General features: G+C 47.4%; 1 protein-coding gene across 1 annotated transcript; it reads right to left on the bottom strand.

The window, feature by feature from the left end:
• Nucleotides 1–2,793: 2,793 nt before the first annotated feature.
• spred2a (sprouty related EVH1 domain containing 2a) lies at nt 2,794–20,550 on the bottom strand. Its single transcript, XM_071505567.1, has 6 exons — nt 20,064–20,550; nt 9,098–9,272; nt 8,587–8,755; nt 8,230–8,294; nt 4,938–5,093; nt 2,794–3,900 (listed from the first exon to the last, which is right to left on the bottom strand). Exons 1-6 carry the CDS (start codon nt 20,087–20,089, stop codon nt 3,208–3,210), a joined length of 1,284 nt encoding a protein of 427 aa, XP_071361668.1. The 5' UTR covers nt 20,090–20,550; the 3' UTR covers nt 2,794–3,207.
• Nucleotides 20,551–21,020: the final 470 nt, after the last annotated feature.

The following is a 21,020-nucleotide window of genomic DNA, read 5'->3' as shown; positions in this document are numbered from 1 at the left end:
ACACAGCTGTGTTTCGGGGGGGGCTGGTCTATAACAGTCACATTTGTTTCAGATTTCATCAGAGTAAACAAAGCGAGGCAGGCAGACTCACTGGGGCCTCAGTAAATCAGGTCCAGACCAGAGTCCGGACCTGCTGGAGTCCACACACACACACACACACACACACAGAACCAGGTCTCTGACTTGTTGCAGGATGATTTGAGTTCAGTCAGTGGAAACAGTCTTGTGGTTTGGTCTGGACTGTTCTTTACAATCCAGATCTTTGAGGACCTTCATGTTTTTGTGAGGACCTGCTGTTGTTCATCATAAACTAACACAGTCTACTGTACACTACACTTACAGCGCGCACACACACACACTGGACTTCTGTTTGTCCAGAGGCATTGTGGGAAGCAGCCCCTCCCCACAGCTGTCTCAGTAACATCCTGGTTCGTGTCTTGTGGCGTTCCCAACGCTCAGGAAACTGTGCACAAACAGTGAAGTGGCCCTGGAGCCCCCAGGCCCTCACCGGCCCGGCCTGCAGTCAGGGGCCCGGCCTGGAGCTAAGACTCAGAGAGAAAAACCTTTGTGATGCTTTTTGAGTGTAAAGTCAGCTGTTTGTGTTCCTTGATGAGGACAGTGTTAATTTGATTGTGTGACTGTATTAATCAGATGTTCATGTTGTTCTTTGACCCTAACTTTCAAATACTGATTAATTTCTTATTTCATCATTTATTAAAGAATTGATTTATTCATGTCTGAGCTCAGGGTCATGATCAAAACAAAGCCAAACATGAAAATGTGCAAAGTAACAACAGAAATTGCAAATTTATAAAATACAATAATAAAAAATACTGTTGTAAAATACACTTTGTTTTTATCACTGAAAACTAATTGGATGCAGAATCTCCAGATCCCCAAATATGTTGCTGTGGTCACTCTGTTTCTCCAAACCGTGTCTGATGACGATTTGTTATAATGTCCCTGAAATTTTTTATAATCCCAAAGTGTTTGGTGCATCACAACACGTGTCATAGTGACCTCACCAAACACGCCAAAGTTGATATTCAACAAAATGTCACAAAACCAAATCCTGTTTTTTTCCCACATTTGATACGACACCAACAAAACTTATATTTGTTTCATCGACCCGACAGTGTGATCTACAGAACATCTGTGAACATCTGTTTGGAGGCCGACAATCCAATGTGTTAATGTGTTACAGTTAATGCGCACACACACACACACACACACACAGTGTAGCTGTTTGCTTTAGTTTGCAGATGATGTATTTGTGTTATTCACGTCTCATTGTCTCTTTCACGTTCATCATATTAGAAACAATAAAAAAATAGAACTGAAAATGTACATCATACACATGATACATGAACATATACATATATATATATATATATATATATATATGTATACATATATTTAGTTTTTTACATCAGTAAAAATATGAATTATATATAAAAAAAGACAAATCAATGAATTCAACCTTTGTTTTTTTTACACACTTATTATTTGAAATGTACATCATGACATAATGAAGAGGAGGCTTCAGGCACTTTCCTTTAACAGACCAGAGACGCTGCCACCAACACACTCACTGCTGCCACTTCACTGTCACTTAAAGCTCCACACAGTCTAAAGGTAGATGTCCATGTGTTTGTGATTATAAAGCAGGTCTAGGTTCTATATTAATACTGTGAAAGTATCAAAGCCTCAGTCCACAGAGAAATGCACACAGCCTGTATTCAGAAACTGAGCCTTAAAACCAGCCGTCAGGACTTCTGGAACTTTGTGATGTCAGTGTTTACCTAAAATCTGCCATATTTCTATTAACTCACTCAGAAAAGAGTCAATCAGAACAGAGGATCTGAGCCTCTCTTCTGATTGGCTGACTGACCTGTTGTTACTAGAGCTCCAGAGAGAAGCCTCAGAAAGTTGTGTGGACGCAGGAGGAAACATAGAAGAAGAGATGAGTTTAAAACTCAACCGTGTCAGTGTGGGCGGAGCCTTTGATGACTTGGACTCAGGTAATAGGGACTCAGCTCTTCTTTGGTGACCCAGACTTGGACACTGAGGACTGGACCTGGACCCGGACTTGAGGTTTAGTGACTTGACTCCAATACTGGACTAGTCTAGTGAAGTGGGAGGGATCTAGGCTCTGATTGGGCGACTCCTGCTGATGCTGATGTTGTGACTTGTTGTGTGAGATGTTGTTGATCTGAACTGCTCGCTGCCGTTAGCACTTAGCTAAAGCTCCATGTTTCTCTTCACTGACGAGACCTAGTGAGACCTCCAACCTGCAGCCTCAGATCCAGGTCCTGATCTCTTCTCTGTTCAGGATGCAGTCTGCTGCTCGAGACTAAAATAAACCAGCTGAAGTTAAAGTAAAACCTTTTCCAGCACTGGAATCTGATTCTCATGGTCGTAGCTCCTCCACCCACAGAGAATTATGTGGAGCCAGTTTGTTCCCTTCAGACTCTTCACTACATCATCTCTAAATCAGTCATTTAACAGAGGAAATATATGAAGACCGGCTGGACAAGAACAAGCAGGTCGACCCAGGACCAGGACCAGGACCAGGACCAGGACCAGGACCAGGACCAGGACCAAATGATGAATCAGTAAAAGGCATCTGAGATAGTGAATGAGCTCAGCTGTGACGAGTTTTCTTTCCTGCATTTTTGTTTCCGAGCCCTTTGACACACACACACACACACACACACACACACACACACACACACAGTGTGAGTATCTAACACACTGTTCTCCAGTAGCTTTGCTGTGGTTTTAGTTCCTTGCTCTGCTGGACCTCAGACGGAGGCTGATCTCAGCTCAGCCTCTGGTGGAGAATATTTCTGAAAAACGTGATTGTTCCTCTGAGATAATTCAGCCGCAAACACATTCACACGGAGCCTCCCGCCGAGCCTCTGACACACACCAGTGGAAAAATATAAAGTTCCTGTTTTATACATATGTATATATTTATATTTATATATTTATATAGACTTTATATATAAATGAATATCCTCTGTTCGGTCACTGTGAGAGTTGGAAACTGGTTCGTTCCAACGTCACAAAAAACAATAGGGAACTTTTTTTCCCCAGTTCCTGCTTCTGGAAATCAGACGAGACAAACAACGACAAAACACAACGTAAAAATCAGCGCTGCCTCCTCCCATGAGTCCTCGCTGTCTGTGTGAGGAGGGCGGGGCCTCAGCCCACAGCTTTGTGTTTCCCGCCGCAGCAGTGGCAGGCCACGCCGCAGCGGTAACACGCCCTGAGGGGGGCGTAGCAGCACATGCAGGGCGCCAGCAGCGACAGGCCCACCAGTGCCGTCCAGCGCAGGCAAAAGCGCTCGTCGCTGGTGTCGCAGGAGCACGGGTCTGAGTAATCCCCCTCCGGGTCCGACATGCAGTGGTACAGCAGGCTGTCCGCACACCACATGAAGCTGACCCGCCGGATGCAGGTCTGGATGGGGTCAGGTGCTTCCTGGCAGCGGCCCCGCCCATTGTCCTCGTGGTTGAACATGTCCTGACAGTAAATGCAGCGCGAACGCTCACCGTCCTCCTTCCCCCGTTTACCTTTAGGCTGCAGAGCTCGCGGCTGCACTGTCACCACTGCTCTGCGGCCGGCGCCCAGCTCCAGGCAGCCCGGTTTACCGTCACACCCTCTCTGCACGTCGCAGCTCAGCGGGTACGGGTAGGTGTAGTTGTGTTTGGGCGGCTCGCTCTTGGTGAAGTGTATGTAGGCGTCGGGGTTGTCGGGCTGGGTGAGTTTGTCTCGCGTGGAGTTGGCGTGGCGGTAGTCCTCGTAGCCAGTGAGCCAGGTCCTCTCGCGGGGGTTGATGCGTACGATCTCCTCCTCCTCCACCTGGAAGCTGACATGTTGAGGAAACACGTGCACGGCCTGCAGAGACGCAGAGAGACATTAGTCCTCAACAGAACAAACAGCAGACGCCACAGTTGAAGGTGAACGTTTGACCTCCCCTTCTCCTCTGGGTCGGGGTCGTTAAGGTTACACAGTCCAGTTCATGTGATGCACGTTTAACAAAGAAATCTCAACCAATCAGCAGGCGGCTCTGCAGAAAGTCAGCTGTGATGGGTTTGAATCTGTCCTCACTCAAATCTGAACAGAGGTCACTGTGAAGTGATGCCTTCATGGAACGACTACACTGCCAGAAATCCACAGTTCTGTACGATGACTGACTCCTGCAGCTCAGAGTCAGTCAGACGTCAGGTTAAAGTCTCTAAACAGTGGTTCTGACATTTGTTACTGGAACAAAACACCAACAAAAAACTACACACAACTGCAGGAGCTGAGGATCTGATGAATTCAGATCACCCCAAGGCCTTCACACAGAACACTGTAGCTCCTCTATGAAACAATCACTTTCTGGCTGGTTTGTTCATTCTATCTCCATGTTTCTATTCTGGGAGAAATCCTTATCCATCTCACATGGCAATATTATCTCAGGCCTCCTTAAGAAGCCTCCTTAAAGCCCTGTTTCTTCTGGCTGAAGTCTGCTGAAAGAAAACTGCCAAACAAAGTAACAGAAACAACTGACTGGAAATGATTGATCCTGGATCAGAGAGAGGACAGAACCAACGTCACAGTAATAGAGGGAGAACGTCATCAGCTAACGATGGCAGCGAGATGTTATTCATCACAGTGAACCTGCAGAACCTGAGAATCTGAGGAGCCACTGTTCGTGTCAGTGTTGTGTTTCAGCTCAGATCAACAGTAACAGTACAACTGTTAAACCAAGGGCCTGAAAACAAAAAGTTACTGTGGAAAGAAGTTAGATGTTGTTCGGGTTGCTAGGCAACAGGAGCTGTGGTCTGGTAAGGGCGGGCCACACCTTTGTAGACCACGTCCTCTCAAGGATGTGGTCCCTTTGGGACACAGCTGATATGTGGGGCCAGTCCCACGCTGATTCCACTCACCTGGTCCAGGAAGTAGTGATCAGAGGGCCGGTGCTGCTCGTAGAAATGTCCCAGGATGCAGTGGTGCCGGCGGGGCTCACAGAAGTTGGGCGGGGCCAGCGTGTGCATCGCCGGCTCTCTCTTCTGGGACGAGTTGGACGAACTGTCGGTGGCGGTCTGGAGGAAGAGGAGAGAGAAGAGGTGAATGCAGGCCGACCCAGCGAAGGTTAAAGGGTCGTTCACACGAGAGAGAGAGAGAGAGAGAGAGAGAAGCTGCTCTGTGTGCAAGGTCAGGCCTCAGGCCACGCCCTAATCAGTGATGTCACTGCAGGTGTTTTCAATCAGTTCTCAAAGCCAAGACCAAGAAAGAGGACTGGTGAATGGATCGGACTTTGAACTAAAAGGGCGTCAGTGAAACGTTTCAGTGCAGTTCATTAACAACCTCACATTAGATATAAGTTTTTGACTAAATTAAAAGTCTGAAGTGACAGTGAACCAGTAATTTACCAAACACACGGAGAACGTGTTCTGTTAGATCTGGGTTCCACCTGAGCTTCACCTCAGTGTGTTCACTCCAGACTTCTGTCTACAATTAGACGAAAAAGTAAAAAAGCTCAGGAACCACAGCGGCGTGGCAGAACCCTCTCTGAAGTCTCTGAGTTTTTATTGGGTCTGTGCTAAATGAGTCCCAGCCCGGCCTTGCCGCCCGCGGCCCTGAGAGCACAGGGCGGTGGGTTGCGTCATCCTGGGAGTTGACACTGAGCCACCGCTTTCATGTGGGGGCTTCGGGTTTTGTGAGCTCACTCGGATCACACAAGATGAACACAGCAGAAAACTGAGGAGCTGGAGTTTCTACAGAACCTGAAAAACCGATCCACACATCTCTCACCTCTGGGTCAGAGTCAGATACACGGTTCTGTTTTTCTGCTCTAAAGCTGCATCTGTCTCAGCGCACGTGATATAAAACCAGCCATAAAAACCAAAGAAGAAGAAGAAGACTCATCCACCTTTCACTCTGTAGTGTCACTCTGTGGATCATTTCTCTCTCTATAATCCAGGTGGCAGAATAAATCCAGACCAGAGTTGGGCCACATTCTTGTTTCGCCTCCGCGCTGCCGACACTCAGGGATTATGTTTTCAGGTTGTCATGAAAGTCACACCTCAGTAACAGCTTCAGGGAAATTCTTCAAATTTGGCACAAACATTCATTTGGACTCAAGGATGAACTGATTAGATTTTGATGGTCAAAGGTCAAAGGTCGCTGTGACCTCACAAAACATGTTTTTGGTCATAACACATTCACTAATTATGATACAATTTCACTCAAATGTCTAAAAGGAAAAAATGAAATGATGACATTTCATATCCAAAAGGTCAAAGGTCAACTTCACTGTGACATCAAAATGCTCTGCAAAAACACTTCTGGTCATTACTGAGTGTTGTAACCCAGGAGGGAGAGACTGTGACCATACAGGTGCAAGAAACAGCTGTGAGGCGCTAAATCATTTTCTTCTGGCCCATATTCACTTCCACATTCACATCCACTGGAGGGTAACAGCCAGAATCTTTTAGCTATCTGGGCAGCTGCTGATTGGTTAAGTTGTTTTGTGTGGTTTGTTTCTGTCTAAAATCCATAAACAAACATGTTGAATACATTTCCCGCCTCACAGCAGATCTGCAAAACCTTTGACAAACGTTTTGGAGCTGACACTTACATCAGCCTGTGGTTTTCTTCTTCTTCTTCTCTTTTATTGGTGCATTAACACCACAGTCAACGAATGTCTTTTCCTTTTCATTGGAAAGACGAAGTGTCAGTTGGACCGACGTCCTCCAAGTTAACGATTTAACTTTTGGCCTTCTTGTTCTACAGATCGTTCAGAGGAAATGCACCTGAGCTTTAGTGTTTTAGTAAAGTGTTGTATAATGTGGATGTAGAGACATTATTTCTTTTAAAACCATTTAGCAACCAGGCCAGCTGTGTCACAGCTGTTTCCCTGTGGAGCCTCAGACCCTGAAGTTGGTCCAGATCTCCTCAGTTATCCAGCGGTGTCCAGAGGAGAGGAAGTACCACATCATGACAGGGAGGGTTTGATTTACTCCTCACGATTGTTGATCTACATCCTCTTTGTCCTCTGAGCCTCTGAATCAAGCTTCTTCCAAGAATCTTTCTTCCTGAAAGGACCCGTCCTCTTCCTGTGGGAGCCAGACTTCAGCTCTGCAGACAGGAACGATCTGCAGACACCTTCCCCTCAGTCGGCCAGGCGTTCCCCTGAACGAGGCCAGCTATGTAAACAGGCAGCTCGGTGACGGATCACTGACAGGTCCCGCTCTCCTCCAGCACTGGACATCCTGCGGAAACGACACACCCTTTTCTTTGAAGAGGGAAAAACCTTGCAGAGACCAGAACCTGGCCTCAGACGAGAGATTCTTTTAATGCACAGTGTGTTTGTGTTTCTGCTGCAGACGGACGGACAGACACTGGGGACAGTAGCTCAGTACAGAGGGACCTGAGTGTTTCCATCTTCTGCTGCTGCTCCACAGTTCAGAGGGAGCAGCTGTAGCTACCATCCTCTTTAAAGACGCAGATTTCAAATCAAAATCAGAAGCTGATAAACACGTAGAGAAGACACTGATTCTTCAGATTAAAACCTTCCAGGCTGGAAACGTTTTTCAGGTGTTACAGATGTTTCTCCTCTGAACTCTCAGATGGTTTCATTTCAAAGATCAGAGAAAAGTCCAGAACCTGAATCCAGATCAGTCTGAACTTCTTCTCCCATCAATCATCTGATTTATCTAGGGACCCTCTGGAGGGGCCTGACCCACAGGTTGGGAACCAGAGGACTGAACTATCTGAGTGTATCTGACATAGTTAAAGCAGCTACATCAGTAAAATGACTCAGGATCAATGATCTGATCAGAGATCAGTCACAGAGACAGTTTACTGCACAAGGAAGTACTTTTACTGTGATACTGTTACAGGAAGCTGAGAAAATTTATGTTGTTTTATTTCAGTGGGATTTTAAAAGCAGAACTTTGACTTCTAATGAAGTATTTTTACTTTGTGCTGAGTACTGAGTACTTCTCTGCTGCAGTGTTTATCAGAATCTTTGTGTCTAAAAAGTTCAGTGTGATTTCTTGTGTTTGTGTCAGTTTTAGTTGAACTGAGAAAAGATTTTAAACACATCACAGTTTCCATCATTTCCTCCTGACAGGTCAGGTTTATCTAATCCCAGATTACTGAAGCCAGATGATTACGTGATGTTAAAGAACACTGGAGAACACACACACACACACACACTCAGGAGTTTCTCACCGTGAAGACGTCGTCGTCGCCGAGCTCTGCTTCGTTCTGCAGTGTCGATGAGGATGTGGTGGAGCCTGGAGACAGACGACAGGATCAGTTTAAGGTAAAACAAACATAAACACTGAGACTGTGTTCGGACTGTGATCCTCCTCATGATGGGAACGTTCCTCTGCTGTAACATGAGGCTCTGTTTGAGAGAAACAAAGTGGTCAGTCGTCGTCAGTAAACCTCTGTTTTCATTCTCATCAAAGAGCCTTCCTCACTCCTGTGTCTGCTTTCTCCTCAGAACGTCTCTAAAGTTGTCAGACGACTCATGTGTGACGGATCCTGTCACACTTCAGGCTCTGGGTTCTAGGTCCTGCCTACCTTCTGTCAGGTCCTCCAGGGCCTTCCTCACCCCGCGGTCGAAAGCTCGAGCGTCGGCCGGACTTTGGAAGGTCAGACCACACTTCTTGTTGTCCACCTTCCAGTGGTGGAACGTGGGCGTGGCCTTCGTGTAGACCAGGTCTTTCTTTAAGAAACACTCCAGAATCACCTGGAAAAAACCACATGGGACGGAGACGAGAGGAGCTCAGAGACGGTCTCTGGATCAAGGTGGAAAACACATTTTAACCACTTTAGGTTTCAGTTTGACACCAGACGCCTCGGTTCACCAGGAAATATAAACGTTAAAGAGCTTCAATGCTCTTTATTTTAGGTGAGATAAATAAATAATATGTTTTATATATTTAACAGTACAAGTGTGTTTACATTCACCATAGATCTGATCTGTTACATGTGTTATTACATTTAAATATAGATGTGAAGTCAGGGAGAAACAGGCCATAACCTCCACAGACCCATCACCTGTCCATCCACGCCGAGCTGCTGGACCCACCTGTTTGTCTTTGAGCCGTTCTCCGTGGATGAGGAACGTGTTGCGTCCCAGCAGCTCGCTCGGCAGCAGCCTGCACACGCCCACTCTGCTCAGGCAGCCGTCCTGCGCCAACCAGCCGCCGCTCGAGTCGTCCCTGGTCATCACCACCGCTTTGACGCGCACAATGTAGCTGTCACTGCAGACACAAACAGAGCATCAGTTACCACGGTGACCAGCTGTGCAGGTATCTTGTGCCAGATGTGACTTTGTTTGGTGTCAAAGAGGCGAGAAGCTCTGTGAGCAGCTGTCCTTCATCAGATTTGGAGGAAAACACCAGTGAAACTTCAACTCTTTACTTTCATTTAAAAATCTCATAGTTTATGTGATGAAATCCTCTTTGCCACCATGACGCTGATCGACGCCGTTCCTCCGACTGCTGCCACAAACCCTTCACGGTCCAGGTTCATCGATCTTCTCTGTCAGTGTTGTGTAATGTAGAGACGAGATGAGCTGCTCTGAGCTGCATGTTCCTGCAGACCTGGAGGCTGCAGTTTCATGACTTTCAGGGCCACGGGCCTCAGACCCCACTGCCACTGTACCACAAAAACACTTTGTTCTAAATGTGCACAAAACAACCCAGACCCAGTTCACCAGGTGGCGCTGCTGGGTGTTAGAAAAGGCTCCTGAAGTCCTGAAACTGCAGAAACATTATTGTCTTCTCCTCAACGTGTCAGGTAGCTCTGATGAAGATCAGCTGTTTCACCTGGTTCACGTCCACATGATGTTTTTATAATAAAGACACAAGTGAAATAATCAGTCGACACCATGACTGAGTGTGTCCACCTTGAACCAATGACAGTCTCAGAAACTCAGATTCAGACAGTCAGGGATTCATACGTCATAGAACCTGAGGAACCAATCCTGTCAACTTGTGGGGACGGGGGGCGGGGCTAAATACACCTGAACAAGTGGGAAAAGTCTGAGAGACCCAAGATTAGACCGGCCAATGGGAGCAGGTTTGTGTCAGTTGTGTTGTCCAATCAGAATGGGGAGCATTGAAAGCACCATGAACCTCCTCCCTCAACAGTGACTCAGTGTTCTCTTCACCAAGAGCCAGTGAATGCAACATTACTCACCTGTGATCACACACACACACACACACACACACACACAGTTTGGATCACAAATGAAAAGACAAAAACTCTCTCGCTCCGTTTTGCTCTTTGTACTACGACGTCTTTACATCCTGTTTCCATGGTCACAGTAACACACGGTCTCCACTGACAACAGGTTGTCGAGCTGTGCTTCCGTGCAACACCACATCCTGATGGGCCGGAGAGAGGCGGGAAACACTGTCTGCCGAGTCACACACACACTGCTTCCCTCCACTGTGTGATTCAGCCTGCCTGTCAAACAGATGGTGCTTAAGTGTGTGTCTGTGTGTGTGTGTGTTGCTGCATGCTGCCGGCAAATGCAGTGATGACTCATGCCCCACACACACACACACACACACACACACACACACACACACACACACACACTCAGGATGGACTATATTCTGGAGTTTGGTTTCTCCATTTGCAAACAGACGCCTTCATTTATAAAATGATGATGATGATGATGATGAATTGTTTTAGGTCGGTGTCTGGTCAGTCTGTGGGTCGGCCCCTGACTCACATCATCTCTGCAGCTACTGTCCGTGACTCTCAGGTAATTCTGGTCCATTAGAAGTTCAGTCTTATTATCCACCTTAATGTCTCTGTTAACCTGTCCCAGGTGAGAGGAGTGTGTGTGTGTGTGTGTGTGTGTGTGTGTGTGTACTTGTACTACCCTGTGAGGACCGGTGTCAGTGATCAGATCTGGTCCTCACTTCCTGACACCTTCACTGTTTGAGGCTTCAGACTTTTTCAGACCAAGGACTTAACCACTAAAATAAAACTCACGGACCCCTTAACTCCCTGAACACCCCCAAAACCAACAGTGCTACTGCTTCAGTGGCCAAGTTCCTTTTGGCGTGTTGACGTTTCATTGGACAGGACAGTGGAGGGGGACAGGACACAGGAGACAACAGAGACGCAGAGTAACATGCTGCTGAGAACCCAACCAGGGTTTGGCTGTGAAGAACGTTTGTCCCTATGTATCATGTCCCCTAACCTGTCTGCAGTCAGGTCGTCTTCACCTGTGACAGCTTTAATTATCAACATGTCTGGATGTCATCAAACGCACCACAAGTCTCAGTCGTGGTGATGACATCACTGATAAAAACTAAACACTTCCTGTTGTTTCTGAGGTTTCATTTGATCTTCTCTTCATTGACCTGGTCTTACTCCTCCGTTAGCAGGCTAACTGTTAGCAAGCTAGCTGATCTCTGAGGAAGGCTGGTTTAGGATCAGTGCTGACGGTTCAGGCTCGGGGGAGGGGCTGTAAACACACATCCACACTGCTGTGCTTCATGATCTAATGACCAAAACCTCATTTACAGAGAACCAGTCTGGAAAACCAACTCTAACATTTTCAGGTGGGAGAACAAAACTCTGAGGTCACAGGGTGAACAGGTAATTTGATGTGTGAGATTTTGGGACAACAGCATTAATATAAAGTCTACGTCCTGTCCCCAGGCACGTGCACAGGTAGACTGACTAGATTCATGCCCCTTTTTACAGGACATTTCTACTTCTATTTCTTTTCCAATGTTATATTTTAGTTTTTAGATTTTGCCCGACATCTGCCTTTTAGCTGTAACTCTGCTTTGTCAGTTGTTTACCACGTAAACGAGTGAACTGTGTAGGTCTGTTAACATGGTTAATAGTCTGTGATCACATATCTCTGTGCCACTGATCATTCTGTATTAAACATCTGCATGGGCAGATTAATATTAATACATTTAATAAATAAATAAATTAATTAATTAATATATAAGTAATTTTATTTATGTAATGTGTACAACTTCACTTTTTTACACATCATTATTTTTTTTCATTTGAGCTCCTGCCCCCAAGACACACTGACCACACCCACATCCACACTGACCACACCCACACCGACCACACACTGGCCAACAGTCTCAGAACTGCGTCTGGGATCCAGGGAAGTGACCTGCAGGCCAGTTTTCCTAATATTCAACCCCCACCACACACACACACACACACACACACACAGACACTAACTTACATAGGAAATTAAAGTCATTTCTATCAGTGTTTTACATGATCTGTCACCTCACCACTGCCCACACCTGCTGTGCTTCTGTTCCGTTCTGATCCGTCTGCTAGTCTCTGATTCTGGTCTCAACAGACTCCTCATCTGAGTCTGGGTCTGACTGAGGCTCCAACATGAGGCTGAGTCTCTGATGTTTCCTCCTCTAACATCTTCATCCTCTCTGCTCTGTCACCTGGACACCTGGAGCCAGCAGGTGGTGGGCGGAGCCAAGGCCTGATCCAGGTGTCTCCATCAGGAAGTCAGAGCAGATGAGCTTCAGACCAGTTTTCCTTTTTGTTTCTCTTTTTATGGTAAAACCATGTTGAACAAAAATATTAATCAGCAGAGGATCTGTGTGTTTGACTGCTGTGATAGTAACTGACACACACACACACACACACACACACACAGGTCTAGCATGCATGCATGACCCGTGTGGACCCACCACCCTGTCCGGCTGGAGGTCAGCTCAGTGCTGACTCAGGGGCCCCTGTTCTGATGGGGCCACAGCTGACGGAGCCAACACAGAAGCAACTCGTGTGGCCTCAGGCTGTGTTCAGGGGAACGTCACAGACATCTTAAGTGTTCATCATTTTATTCTTGGTGTAGAAAGACATTATTTTCTTCTTCTGTGTCCACTCTAACTTGTTAGAGACCAGAGATCTTTAACCCCCCCCCTTCTGCAACTACATGCTCCGCCCACGTCTTGCTGTCTCAGTCGTGGCTGTTACCGTGGCGTCTGGTCACAGTAGGTTGTAAGGCGGGAAAGATAAATGCATGTTTAACGAAATTAGATTGTAAGTCTATTGTTTGATCCACACTCCGGAGCAGAGGGCGGCGGTAAAGCACCAGCTGGACGCCAACTGCTTTAAAACAACGAAGAAGAAGTTACACTGCCGTCTCACCGCCCGGCACAATATCCACAACCTGCAAGACTCCAATGAAAAACCTGTGTGATGCTTTTTACCTGTGGACACTTCCGGACTGAAAGAATATAAATAATGGAGGAACAGGGAGACAGGCGGACGTCACGACATCTTGTAAGGTAGAGAGTCAACACCATCAACATGTACAGGTGCAGGTGTTCGCTTCCGTCTGTTGCTGTGATGTTTCAACGTCGCCGCCATATTGGACGGGGACAGACAGGCGGTTCTGTACTGGAGGAGCTGCGGTTTTCGTGTGTAAACACTGTAACGTTTACATTTCGACTTCAGTGACTCAGCGGTTTATGATCTATGTGGTAAAAATAAAAGTTTTGTGACTTATAATCGCGATAGTTTAGGTTCTATGAGGAGGAGTGTGTATCAACGTCAGCTTCACATGAAAACAATCACACTGGAAAATAATTCATTTCCATGGAAATCATCATAAAGTGGAGTCACGAGTGAAGATTATTAACGTGCCAGGATCATAAACCTTTTATTTTCTGTGACAATCCAAAAGACAAAGGAGAATCCTATTGGCTGTTAGTGGAACAGAAGCAACTCTCAAACGTGTCCTCCATGTGTCCTGGATGTGTTCACAGCTGAACTCAGTGCTGTCCACTGATTGGATCACCTGGGACAGGTGTTAATACCATATCTGAACAGGGCCACAGTGTATTTCAGCCTGGCTACAAAACTAAACATTTTTCCAGGGCCTTATTTTCAGTAGTGCCGTGCTGTGCCGGCCAACCTGGAACTCCAGCAGGCCGGTGGCACAGAGGGACGTATACTGACGTCAGGTCTAGGAAGTGAGGTCTGGACCCCTGAATGCAGCAGGAAGTTTTCTCCTCATGCAAATCAAGCTCTGTTTGGTTACTTGTGATTTCATAGATCATTTACATGCACAGAAACCTGTAACACACTACAGGCGGGAAAACAGGTCCACTCTAAAGTCACCAGTGTGAGCCCCCAGTCCCTTACAGGAAGTAAACTGGAAACAGGTGAAGATTATGTTCAGTGATCAAAAATTAGACAAACAAGGAATTAAATAACACAGCTGTTGTTTGTTGTAATTTTCTGTTGTGTGACTGTGTCCAGAGTGGACAGGGAGACTGAAAACTGAAGGTACCTGAAGGCAACATCAGAGAGACTGCATTTAGGCCCTGTCCTCACCTGTTCACACCTGTTCACACCTGGTATTAACATGTGTCTTCAGTGATCCATCACAGATGTTCAGCTCTGAGACTGTCTGTCCACACCTGCTTTAAAATGAGCCTCAGTGACACCTGTGATCAGATCACCTCCTGATTCATATGCAAATAAGCAGGTATGTGGTGTAGTTTTTAGCCAATCAGACAGATGGATCTGATGTTCATGTGATGTTCATGTGCTCTACAGTGAAAGTTTAATCCATTAGAAACAGTAAAATATTTTCGGTTCATTAGAAACTGTGTTTGGACGAATCAGACTGTGGCAGAGGAGGCGGTCCTTCAGTGTGGCCTCATGTGGCACAGACCACCTCTGAATGTGGTCTGAGTGATCAGATCTCACACCTGTCCTCACCTGTTCTCACCTGTTCACACCTGAACATAGGGCTGACCACTTGTGACCGGCTCACCTGAGACGTGTTGATACCAGGTGTAAACAGGTGCGAACAGGTCCACACACATGGACAGTAACCAGACCCTGTTCAGCTCTTTCTGTGGCTTCGTCCACACCCTGTATCTCAGCCTTTAGATTCAATAGGAAGTTAAACAACACGCAGAGAGACGTCCTGCCCTCTGACCAAACCTGATCCCACCTGAGCCCACCGACATCATTTTTCTCTATGTTGGAGAATGAAGCATTCTGAAGTCTGTGTCTGACCAGTGGACCAGGAGCAGGGACCTTTCAGGGTCAACACCCTGTTTAATCCTGGTTCTCCTCGTCAAAATAAAGGTTAGGTTCATGAGTCTCTAAAAAACTTCCCTGGCTACTCGTGGTTTGTTTTGGAGGCCCACTGTGGCCCACCAAACACATGTTGGACCTCCCTGACCTCAAACAGCCGCGTCCTCAGAGGAAGAGGTAATGAAATGACTGCAGAGCACTTAAACAAACAGCATCACACACACAAACACACACACACACACACACACACACACACTGACAGTTCATCTCCTGACATCATCACCTCGTTCAGAGAGCAGCAGGTGGTGTTTAACTTGCTCTCTGCCAAACTTCTCAATGACTTCCCTCCCTCGCTTGCCTCCCCCTTCTGTGTTTAGACTGTTTTGTTGGCAGATGTGTGAAACGTGAGAGATGTCGATCAGCAGGCGTGCGGCGCCGTCCATCGACCGTAAAGGAAATCCATCCTCCATTAGTCGTGTCACGTTGGCGCTCTGACACTGACATGAAACCAAACTTCCTCTCCTGCTGTTCGTGGACGGTGGCGTTCAGCAGAAGTTGGATCAACTCCCCGCGTCTGAGTGAGACGCTACAAAACTGTGAGGAGGTGCTGATGTGGTGATTTATAGGTCACATGTTTGTGTTTACTCACAGAGCGGCGTCGGCACAGTCGCAGTTGTGACAGGCCCAACTGGAGAACGAGCTCCACAGGTTCTGCTACCAATGGTGATGTCATTTTACAGGAGAATTGATTGGTCAGGAGGTGGAGCTTTTCTACAAGTTACATGTTACCATGGTGATGATCCTGGTAAGAAGTGAACCTGGATGACCTTCGTGGTTCAGGTCTCAGGTGTGAGTGGATGAGGTGTGGGTCACACACGTGTGTGACACAGGACCTGAGTGTTGACGTGTTCACTGAGGCTGATCAGGGTTGGTTCACCTGACACTGACACCTGATGCCACCAGAACAACAGGTCACAGTCCGGGGTTAAACTGTCACACTTAGGTGAATGCACCTGTTGTCACCATGGTAACATCTCAGTAAATTTCTACATATTTTTCTGCAACTTGAACTGTGGAAACATCTTTAATCGTCTGTAATAATCAGTCAATAATCAGTATGACATCATCATAACTTTGATCAGGCACATTCGACTCTGCACTGATCAAACTTGCTCAGTGACACAACTTGTAAAACTGAAATGTTAATTATTAAATATGTTTGTCTTTAAGCTGAGAAAAGATAAATGATCATAGTGTTGCCCCCCCCCCCCCCCCCCGACATGTTTTCTCTAAACTGCCATCACAACCACTTGTCAGGACGAGCGCCACCACCAGCCGCTCAGATGGAGGTTGGCACTGATAGAAAATCAATGCTGTCCTGTGGGGGCGGGGCCGGAGCATCAGGGACGCCACTGCCTGCTGACCTTTCCTCAATGTCATTTTCAACCCCCCCACCCCGTCCCCCCGATGTTATTGATGGCTCTCTGTTGGCTGGTTCGGGGGCATCGGTTTGCCTGATCAATAGAAAACACCCCCCACAAAAACTCCAGTCCCTCCTCCTCCCGAAACAATGTAACCCACTGACCTGATGTCCCACGACTGCGTTCACCACTGACTCTATTAGCACATGCTAATACACGCTAACGTTTGCTAAGCAGCAGTGAACAGCTGAGGCCACTGTCTTCAGTTCTGCACAGATCCGGTCGTAACCCACAGGCCCTGAAGGTGGCGCCACATCAAAAGTCGTGCTTTGAGTTTTGTGAGTTTACATGTGTTTTCTTCAGTTGCAGTGTTTTGAGCTCTCAGGGCCACCGTAGATGGGCCTTAATATGAGAAAAAAACAGTGAACATTTGTCACCATATTTAATGTTTTCAAAGATCATTTTGTTTTAAAACACTGAATTAATTTTTCTATAATTACATCTTTTCAGCGACAGATTTGTCAGCTCACTTTGTTTTTTCCTGATGTTCATTTAAAAATGGCTCCTACGACGTCTGGCTGAGGTACTCTGCATCAGTTCATGTACTGTGATTGGTTGGTGTGTAGCATAGAAAATCTTCCAGCTGTCAGTCAAACCGGAGGATAACAGCTGGACTCGGCCCAGATGTGGAAGTTTATGGGCCAGACCCGGGCCGAGGACGCAGGCGTATGTTGGTCCACATGTTTCTGACTGTGTGAATTCTACTTCAGGCTGTCTGAGTAAAGCTCGGACTCATCCGTCAGTGGACGAGCCTCAGTGAGATCAGTGACCACAGGTTTCGCCACGTTTCTCTCACCACCGTCGACTCGCTCCTCAGGTGTGCTGTTTGATGTGAAGGCCGCCCAGATGAGTGCATGAACATTTATCAGCTGATCAGCCAGAACACGCTGCTCGGAGATTCTCAGTGAATCAAACTTCAACTATAAAAACGCAGTGAGCCCAGAGAGTCGTGGTGAACAGCTGCTACCTGCTCCCGTGGCCTGGTGCAGTCTGGGTAAACATTTCACAAGTTGAGCCTATTATGTGTCTGCAGTCACATGAGTCATGTGTTTACCTGCAGGGCTGTGCACGGCGCCAGGCGGTCAAAGAAAACCTGCTCCTTCAGGTTACCTGCTGCCTACGCTCCCCACCTGGACAGAGGATCTGATTTGCTGAAGGCTTGGCATCCAGAACTGAGGGTGCGTTCACAGCCAGTACGTCCTGAGTGGTTTATTCAAACTAGTAGAACAAAGTGACAGCCTGAGAGCTGTGGGGAGGTCCAGCTCCACACAGGGAGGAGCTGCTCTTCGACAGAACGTCTGTGGCAGGAGCAGAGACCCGTCGTGGCGAACGCTGTGGTTTAAGGCCCACGTGTGAAACGTCGGCACCATTCAGATATTAAAGATGGAAGAAGCCTGATGTTTTCAGGTCTCAGCCGCTCCTTCCTCAGTCAGACCGGTGCTGCTCAACATGAGGGGGTGGGGGGGTCAGGACTGGGCTTCTCTCCTGACACCTAAACACAGGAAGTGATACGAGAGCAGTGCTGTCTGCACCTCACTGAGGTCAGTCTCCCGTACGTTAACCGCAGGATATGATGTCACTGTGAGTGAGGTCAGTCATCCTCTCATCACTCAGCTGGTTCTTACTGATTATGAACATTTCCTTTGTGTCATTTCTTCTTTCAGAACTGACACAGTTTCTCTTCACAGTAATGAGTCAGAGTTTGATGTAGTTGCTGCCTGTTGACACGAAGCTAACGTTAGCATCACTGTCAAACTTCCTGCCGGTCAGATGTAATATTTAGCTACGGGCTAACCTTGCTAAACATCTTCAAGCGTTACCTTCCTCCTCTAACACACCCAGCTCCTGTCTCGAATAGTGACTGGACCAACTAGGAAACCCAACTTGATGCTGTTGTGTGCATCTGCTCTTGGTGTAAGCTGCTGTGAGTAACTTCTAGTGACACCTCTCTGAGCTCAGCTCGTCTGTAATGAGGCTGCAGCTGATTCGCTCTGTGGCGGCGGCGCTGCCTCGATCATCAGCACAGTCACTGCGAGGGAGCGAACCAGACATGTCACCAACATTAAACTGCTGTGAAACTGAACCATGTGCTCCGTTCAGAGGGGGAGGCTCCAGGAAATATCCAGGAAATAGTCTAACCAACTATTTATTCAGCCAATCATGTAAAAGTATTTAAAGCTCCATGTTTTACTCTTCTTCTGTGGTTTATCTGAAGTGTTGATCTCCATCAGAAGATAAATCTGTGGTTTTATCTCAGTGTAGTTTTACATCTCCTCTCTCAGGCTCTCTCTGGAGCTCTAGTAACAACAGGTCAGTCAGCCAATCAGAGGAGAGGATCTGAGCCTCTCTTCTGATTGGCTGACTGTTTTCTGAGTGATCCAATAAAAATATGGCAGATTTCAGGTGAACACTCAGAGAAACCAAATCCTGCAAGGTTGGATGGTGGGTCCAGGTGGGCGGGGCTTGGGGCCTGTCTGAGCCTCTTGGTGACTGCTTTGTTGTGACATCACAAAGCTCCAGAAGTCCTGACGGCTGGTTTTAAGGCTCAGTTTCTGAATACAGGCTGTGTGCATTTCTCTGTGGACTGAGGCTTTGATACTTTCACAGTATTAATATAGAACCTAGACCTGCTTTATAATCACAAACACAGGGACATCTACCTTTAGACTGGGTGGAGCTTTAAAACCTTTACACTGGGGGAGATTTACAGTTCTCTGGGGTTCTGTTATGTTTGTGCATAATAAGCTGCCAGTTTTACACATTTCTTGCTGATGTAAGTTGGCAGCTGCCACACACCAGTACAGCTCAGTCAGTGGACGGGGGTGTCTGACAGTGACTGACAGACCACCAGTAGGAACCTGGATGTGACTCTACAGGGGGGCACACAGCAGGCCTCACTCTCATCTCCAGGCCTCTACTGAAGTATAATGAGGGGGAGTGATCACCCTGTGGCTGAACCTGAAGACACACAACCCTGTGGTGATGAGTCACAACCTGCAGTCGCCTCATGTTTAAGGGTCATGAGCCAGGACGGATGGAGCCACTGCTTCACCCTGGTGGAGGAACATGTTCTTTTCCTTGCCCCTGTTTTATGAATGAAGGACAAATGGGTGGAAAAATAAAGGAATGGTTTGATGTTGCAGAACCTCCTCTGGCTGCTCTGTCCAGACCATCATGATGCAAACTGCACCCCCAGCATCTGCGCTCTGTTGGGACTGTATCACATCTGCAGGAGGCTGCACATGTCTCGACCCCAACCAACCTCTCCATCCCCTGCTCCTTCTCCGAGGGGCCGTCGGGAGGAGGAATAGGGGGATGAAGAGAGAGAAGATGAGGAGCCCCCCCCCCCCCCCCCCATCAGTTGATCCCCCAACAGCAGCAAACCGTCTCCATGTAATCAATGCACAAACCTCAGCAGCGGCGCGTCAACACGCATCCAGCCATAATAACAACCGTGTAACCGGGACGGGGACGAGGGGGGGGGGGGGGGGTACTCACTCGTCTGGGCGCGTGTCCTCGCTCATTTTTCCCGTTTCACCTCCGGTAATAATAAACTCCCGCCACGGCTGCACAGTGCGGTGTCTTCATGTTTCCTCGCCCTTCAGCGGCGGAGAAGCGGCAGAAGCGGCAGATGCGGCAGAAGCGGCAGAAGCGGCGGCAGCTCCGGTTCTCTCCCGCTCTCCGCTCGGTTCTTTAATCCCGGTGTGTGCTGTGCATTCTTCTCCTCCTCCTCCTCCACCTCCTCTTCCTCCTCCTCCTTCTTCTCCTTCTTCTCCTTTTACTCCTCAGTTACTGAAGCGCATCCGATCTCCCCCTTCACCTCCTCCCCCTCCTTCTCCTCCTACGCCTCTCTTCCTCCTTTTCTTCCGCCTCCTCTACCTCCTCCCCCGCCGGATCGGGCTGGAATGCGGTGACCGAACATGGTGCGTTGGTATCGGCGAGGATGGCCCCGGACGAGCCGCGTCTCCCTCTCGCTCCATGTTGGATTCAGTGAGCGCAGACAGAGCGGAGCGGACTGGGGGGGGGGGGGGGGTGACGTCAGACCCGAAGGACTGCAGAGTCACGTGCTATTACCATATAATAATAATAATTATTATTATAGTCATGATAATAATAATGACTGAAAAGGTGTAATGCAGGCTACATTGCAATCTTACTGTATTTATTTGTAGACTAATGTTCTATAATTATTCTTAAATAAACACATCAAACGGGAATAACAGTAAAAGTAGAAAAGCAATAGTAGTGGTAGTAACTCACTACTAAACTAATGGTAACAGTAGTAGTAGTAATTCCATTCAGTTCAGTTCAGTTCAGTTTTATTTGTATAGCACCAAAACATAATCTTCATTATCTCAAGGCTCTTTACAGGGTAAGGTCAAGACCTTACTTTGTTACAGAGAAAAACCCAACAGTTCCCACAAAGAGCAGCACTTGGTGACAGGGGGGAGGAAA

The sequence above is a fragment of the Trachinotus anak genome, unplaced genomic scaffold (assembly GCF_046630095.1).
Source record: "Trachinotus anak isolate AG129_WGS33_773 ecotype Australia unplaced genomic scaffold, CSIRO_AGI_Tana_v1 ptg000019l, whole genome shotgun sequence".
Classification (NCBI taxonomy): Eukaryota; Metazoa; Chordata; class Actinopteri; order Carangiformes; family Carangidae; genus Trachinotus; species Trachinotus anak.
Note: the sequence above shows the minus strand (reverse complement) of the source record. Positions and strands in the feature narration are given on the sequence as shown.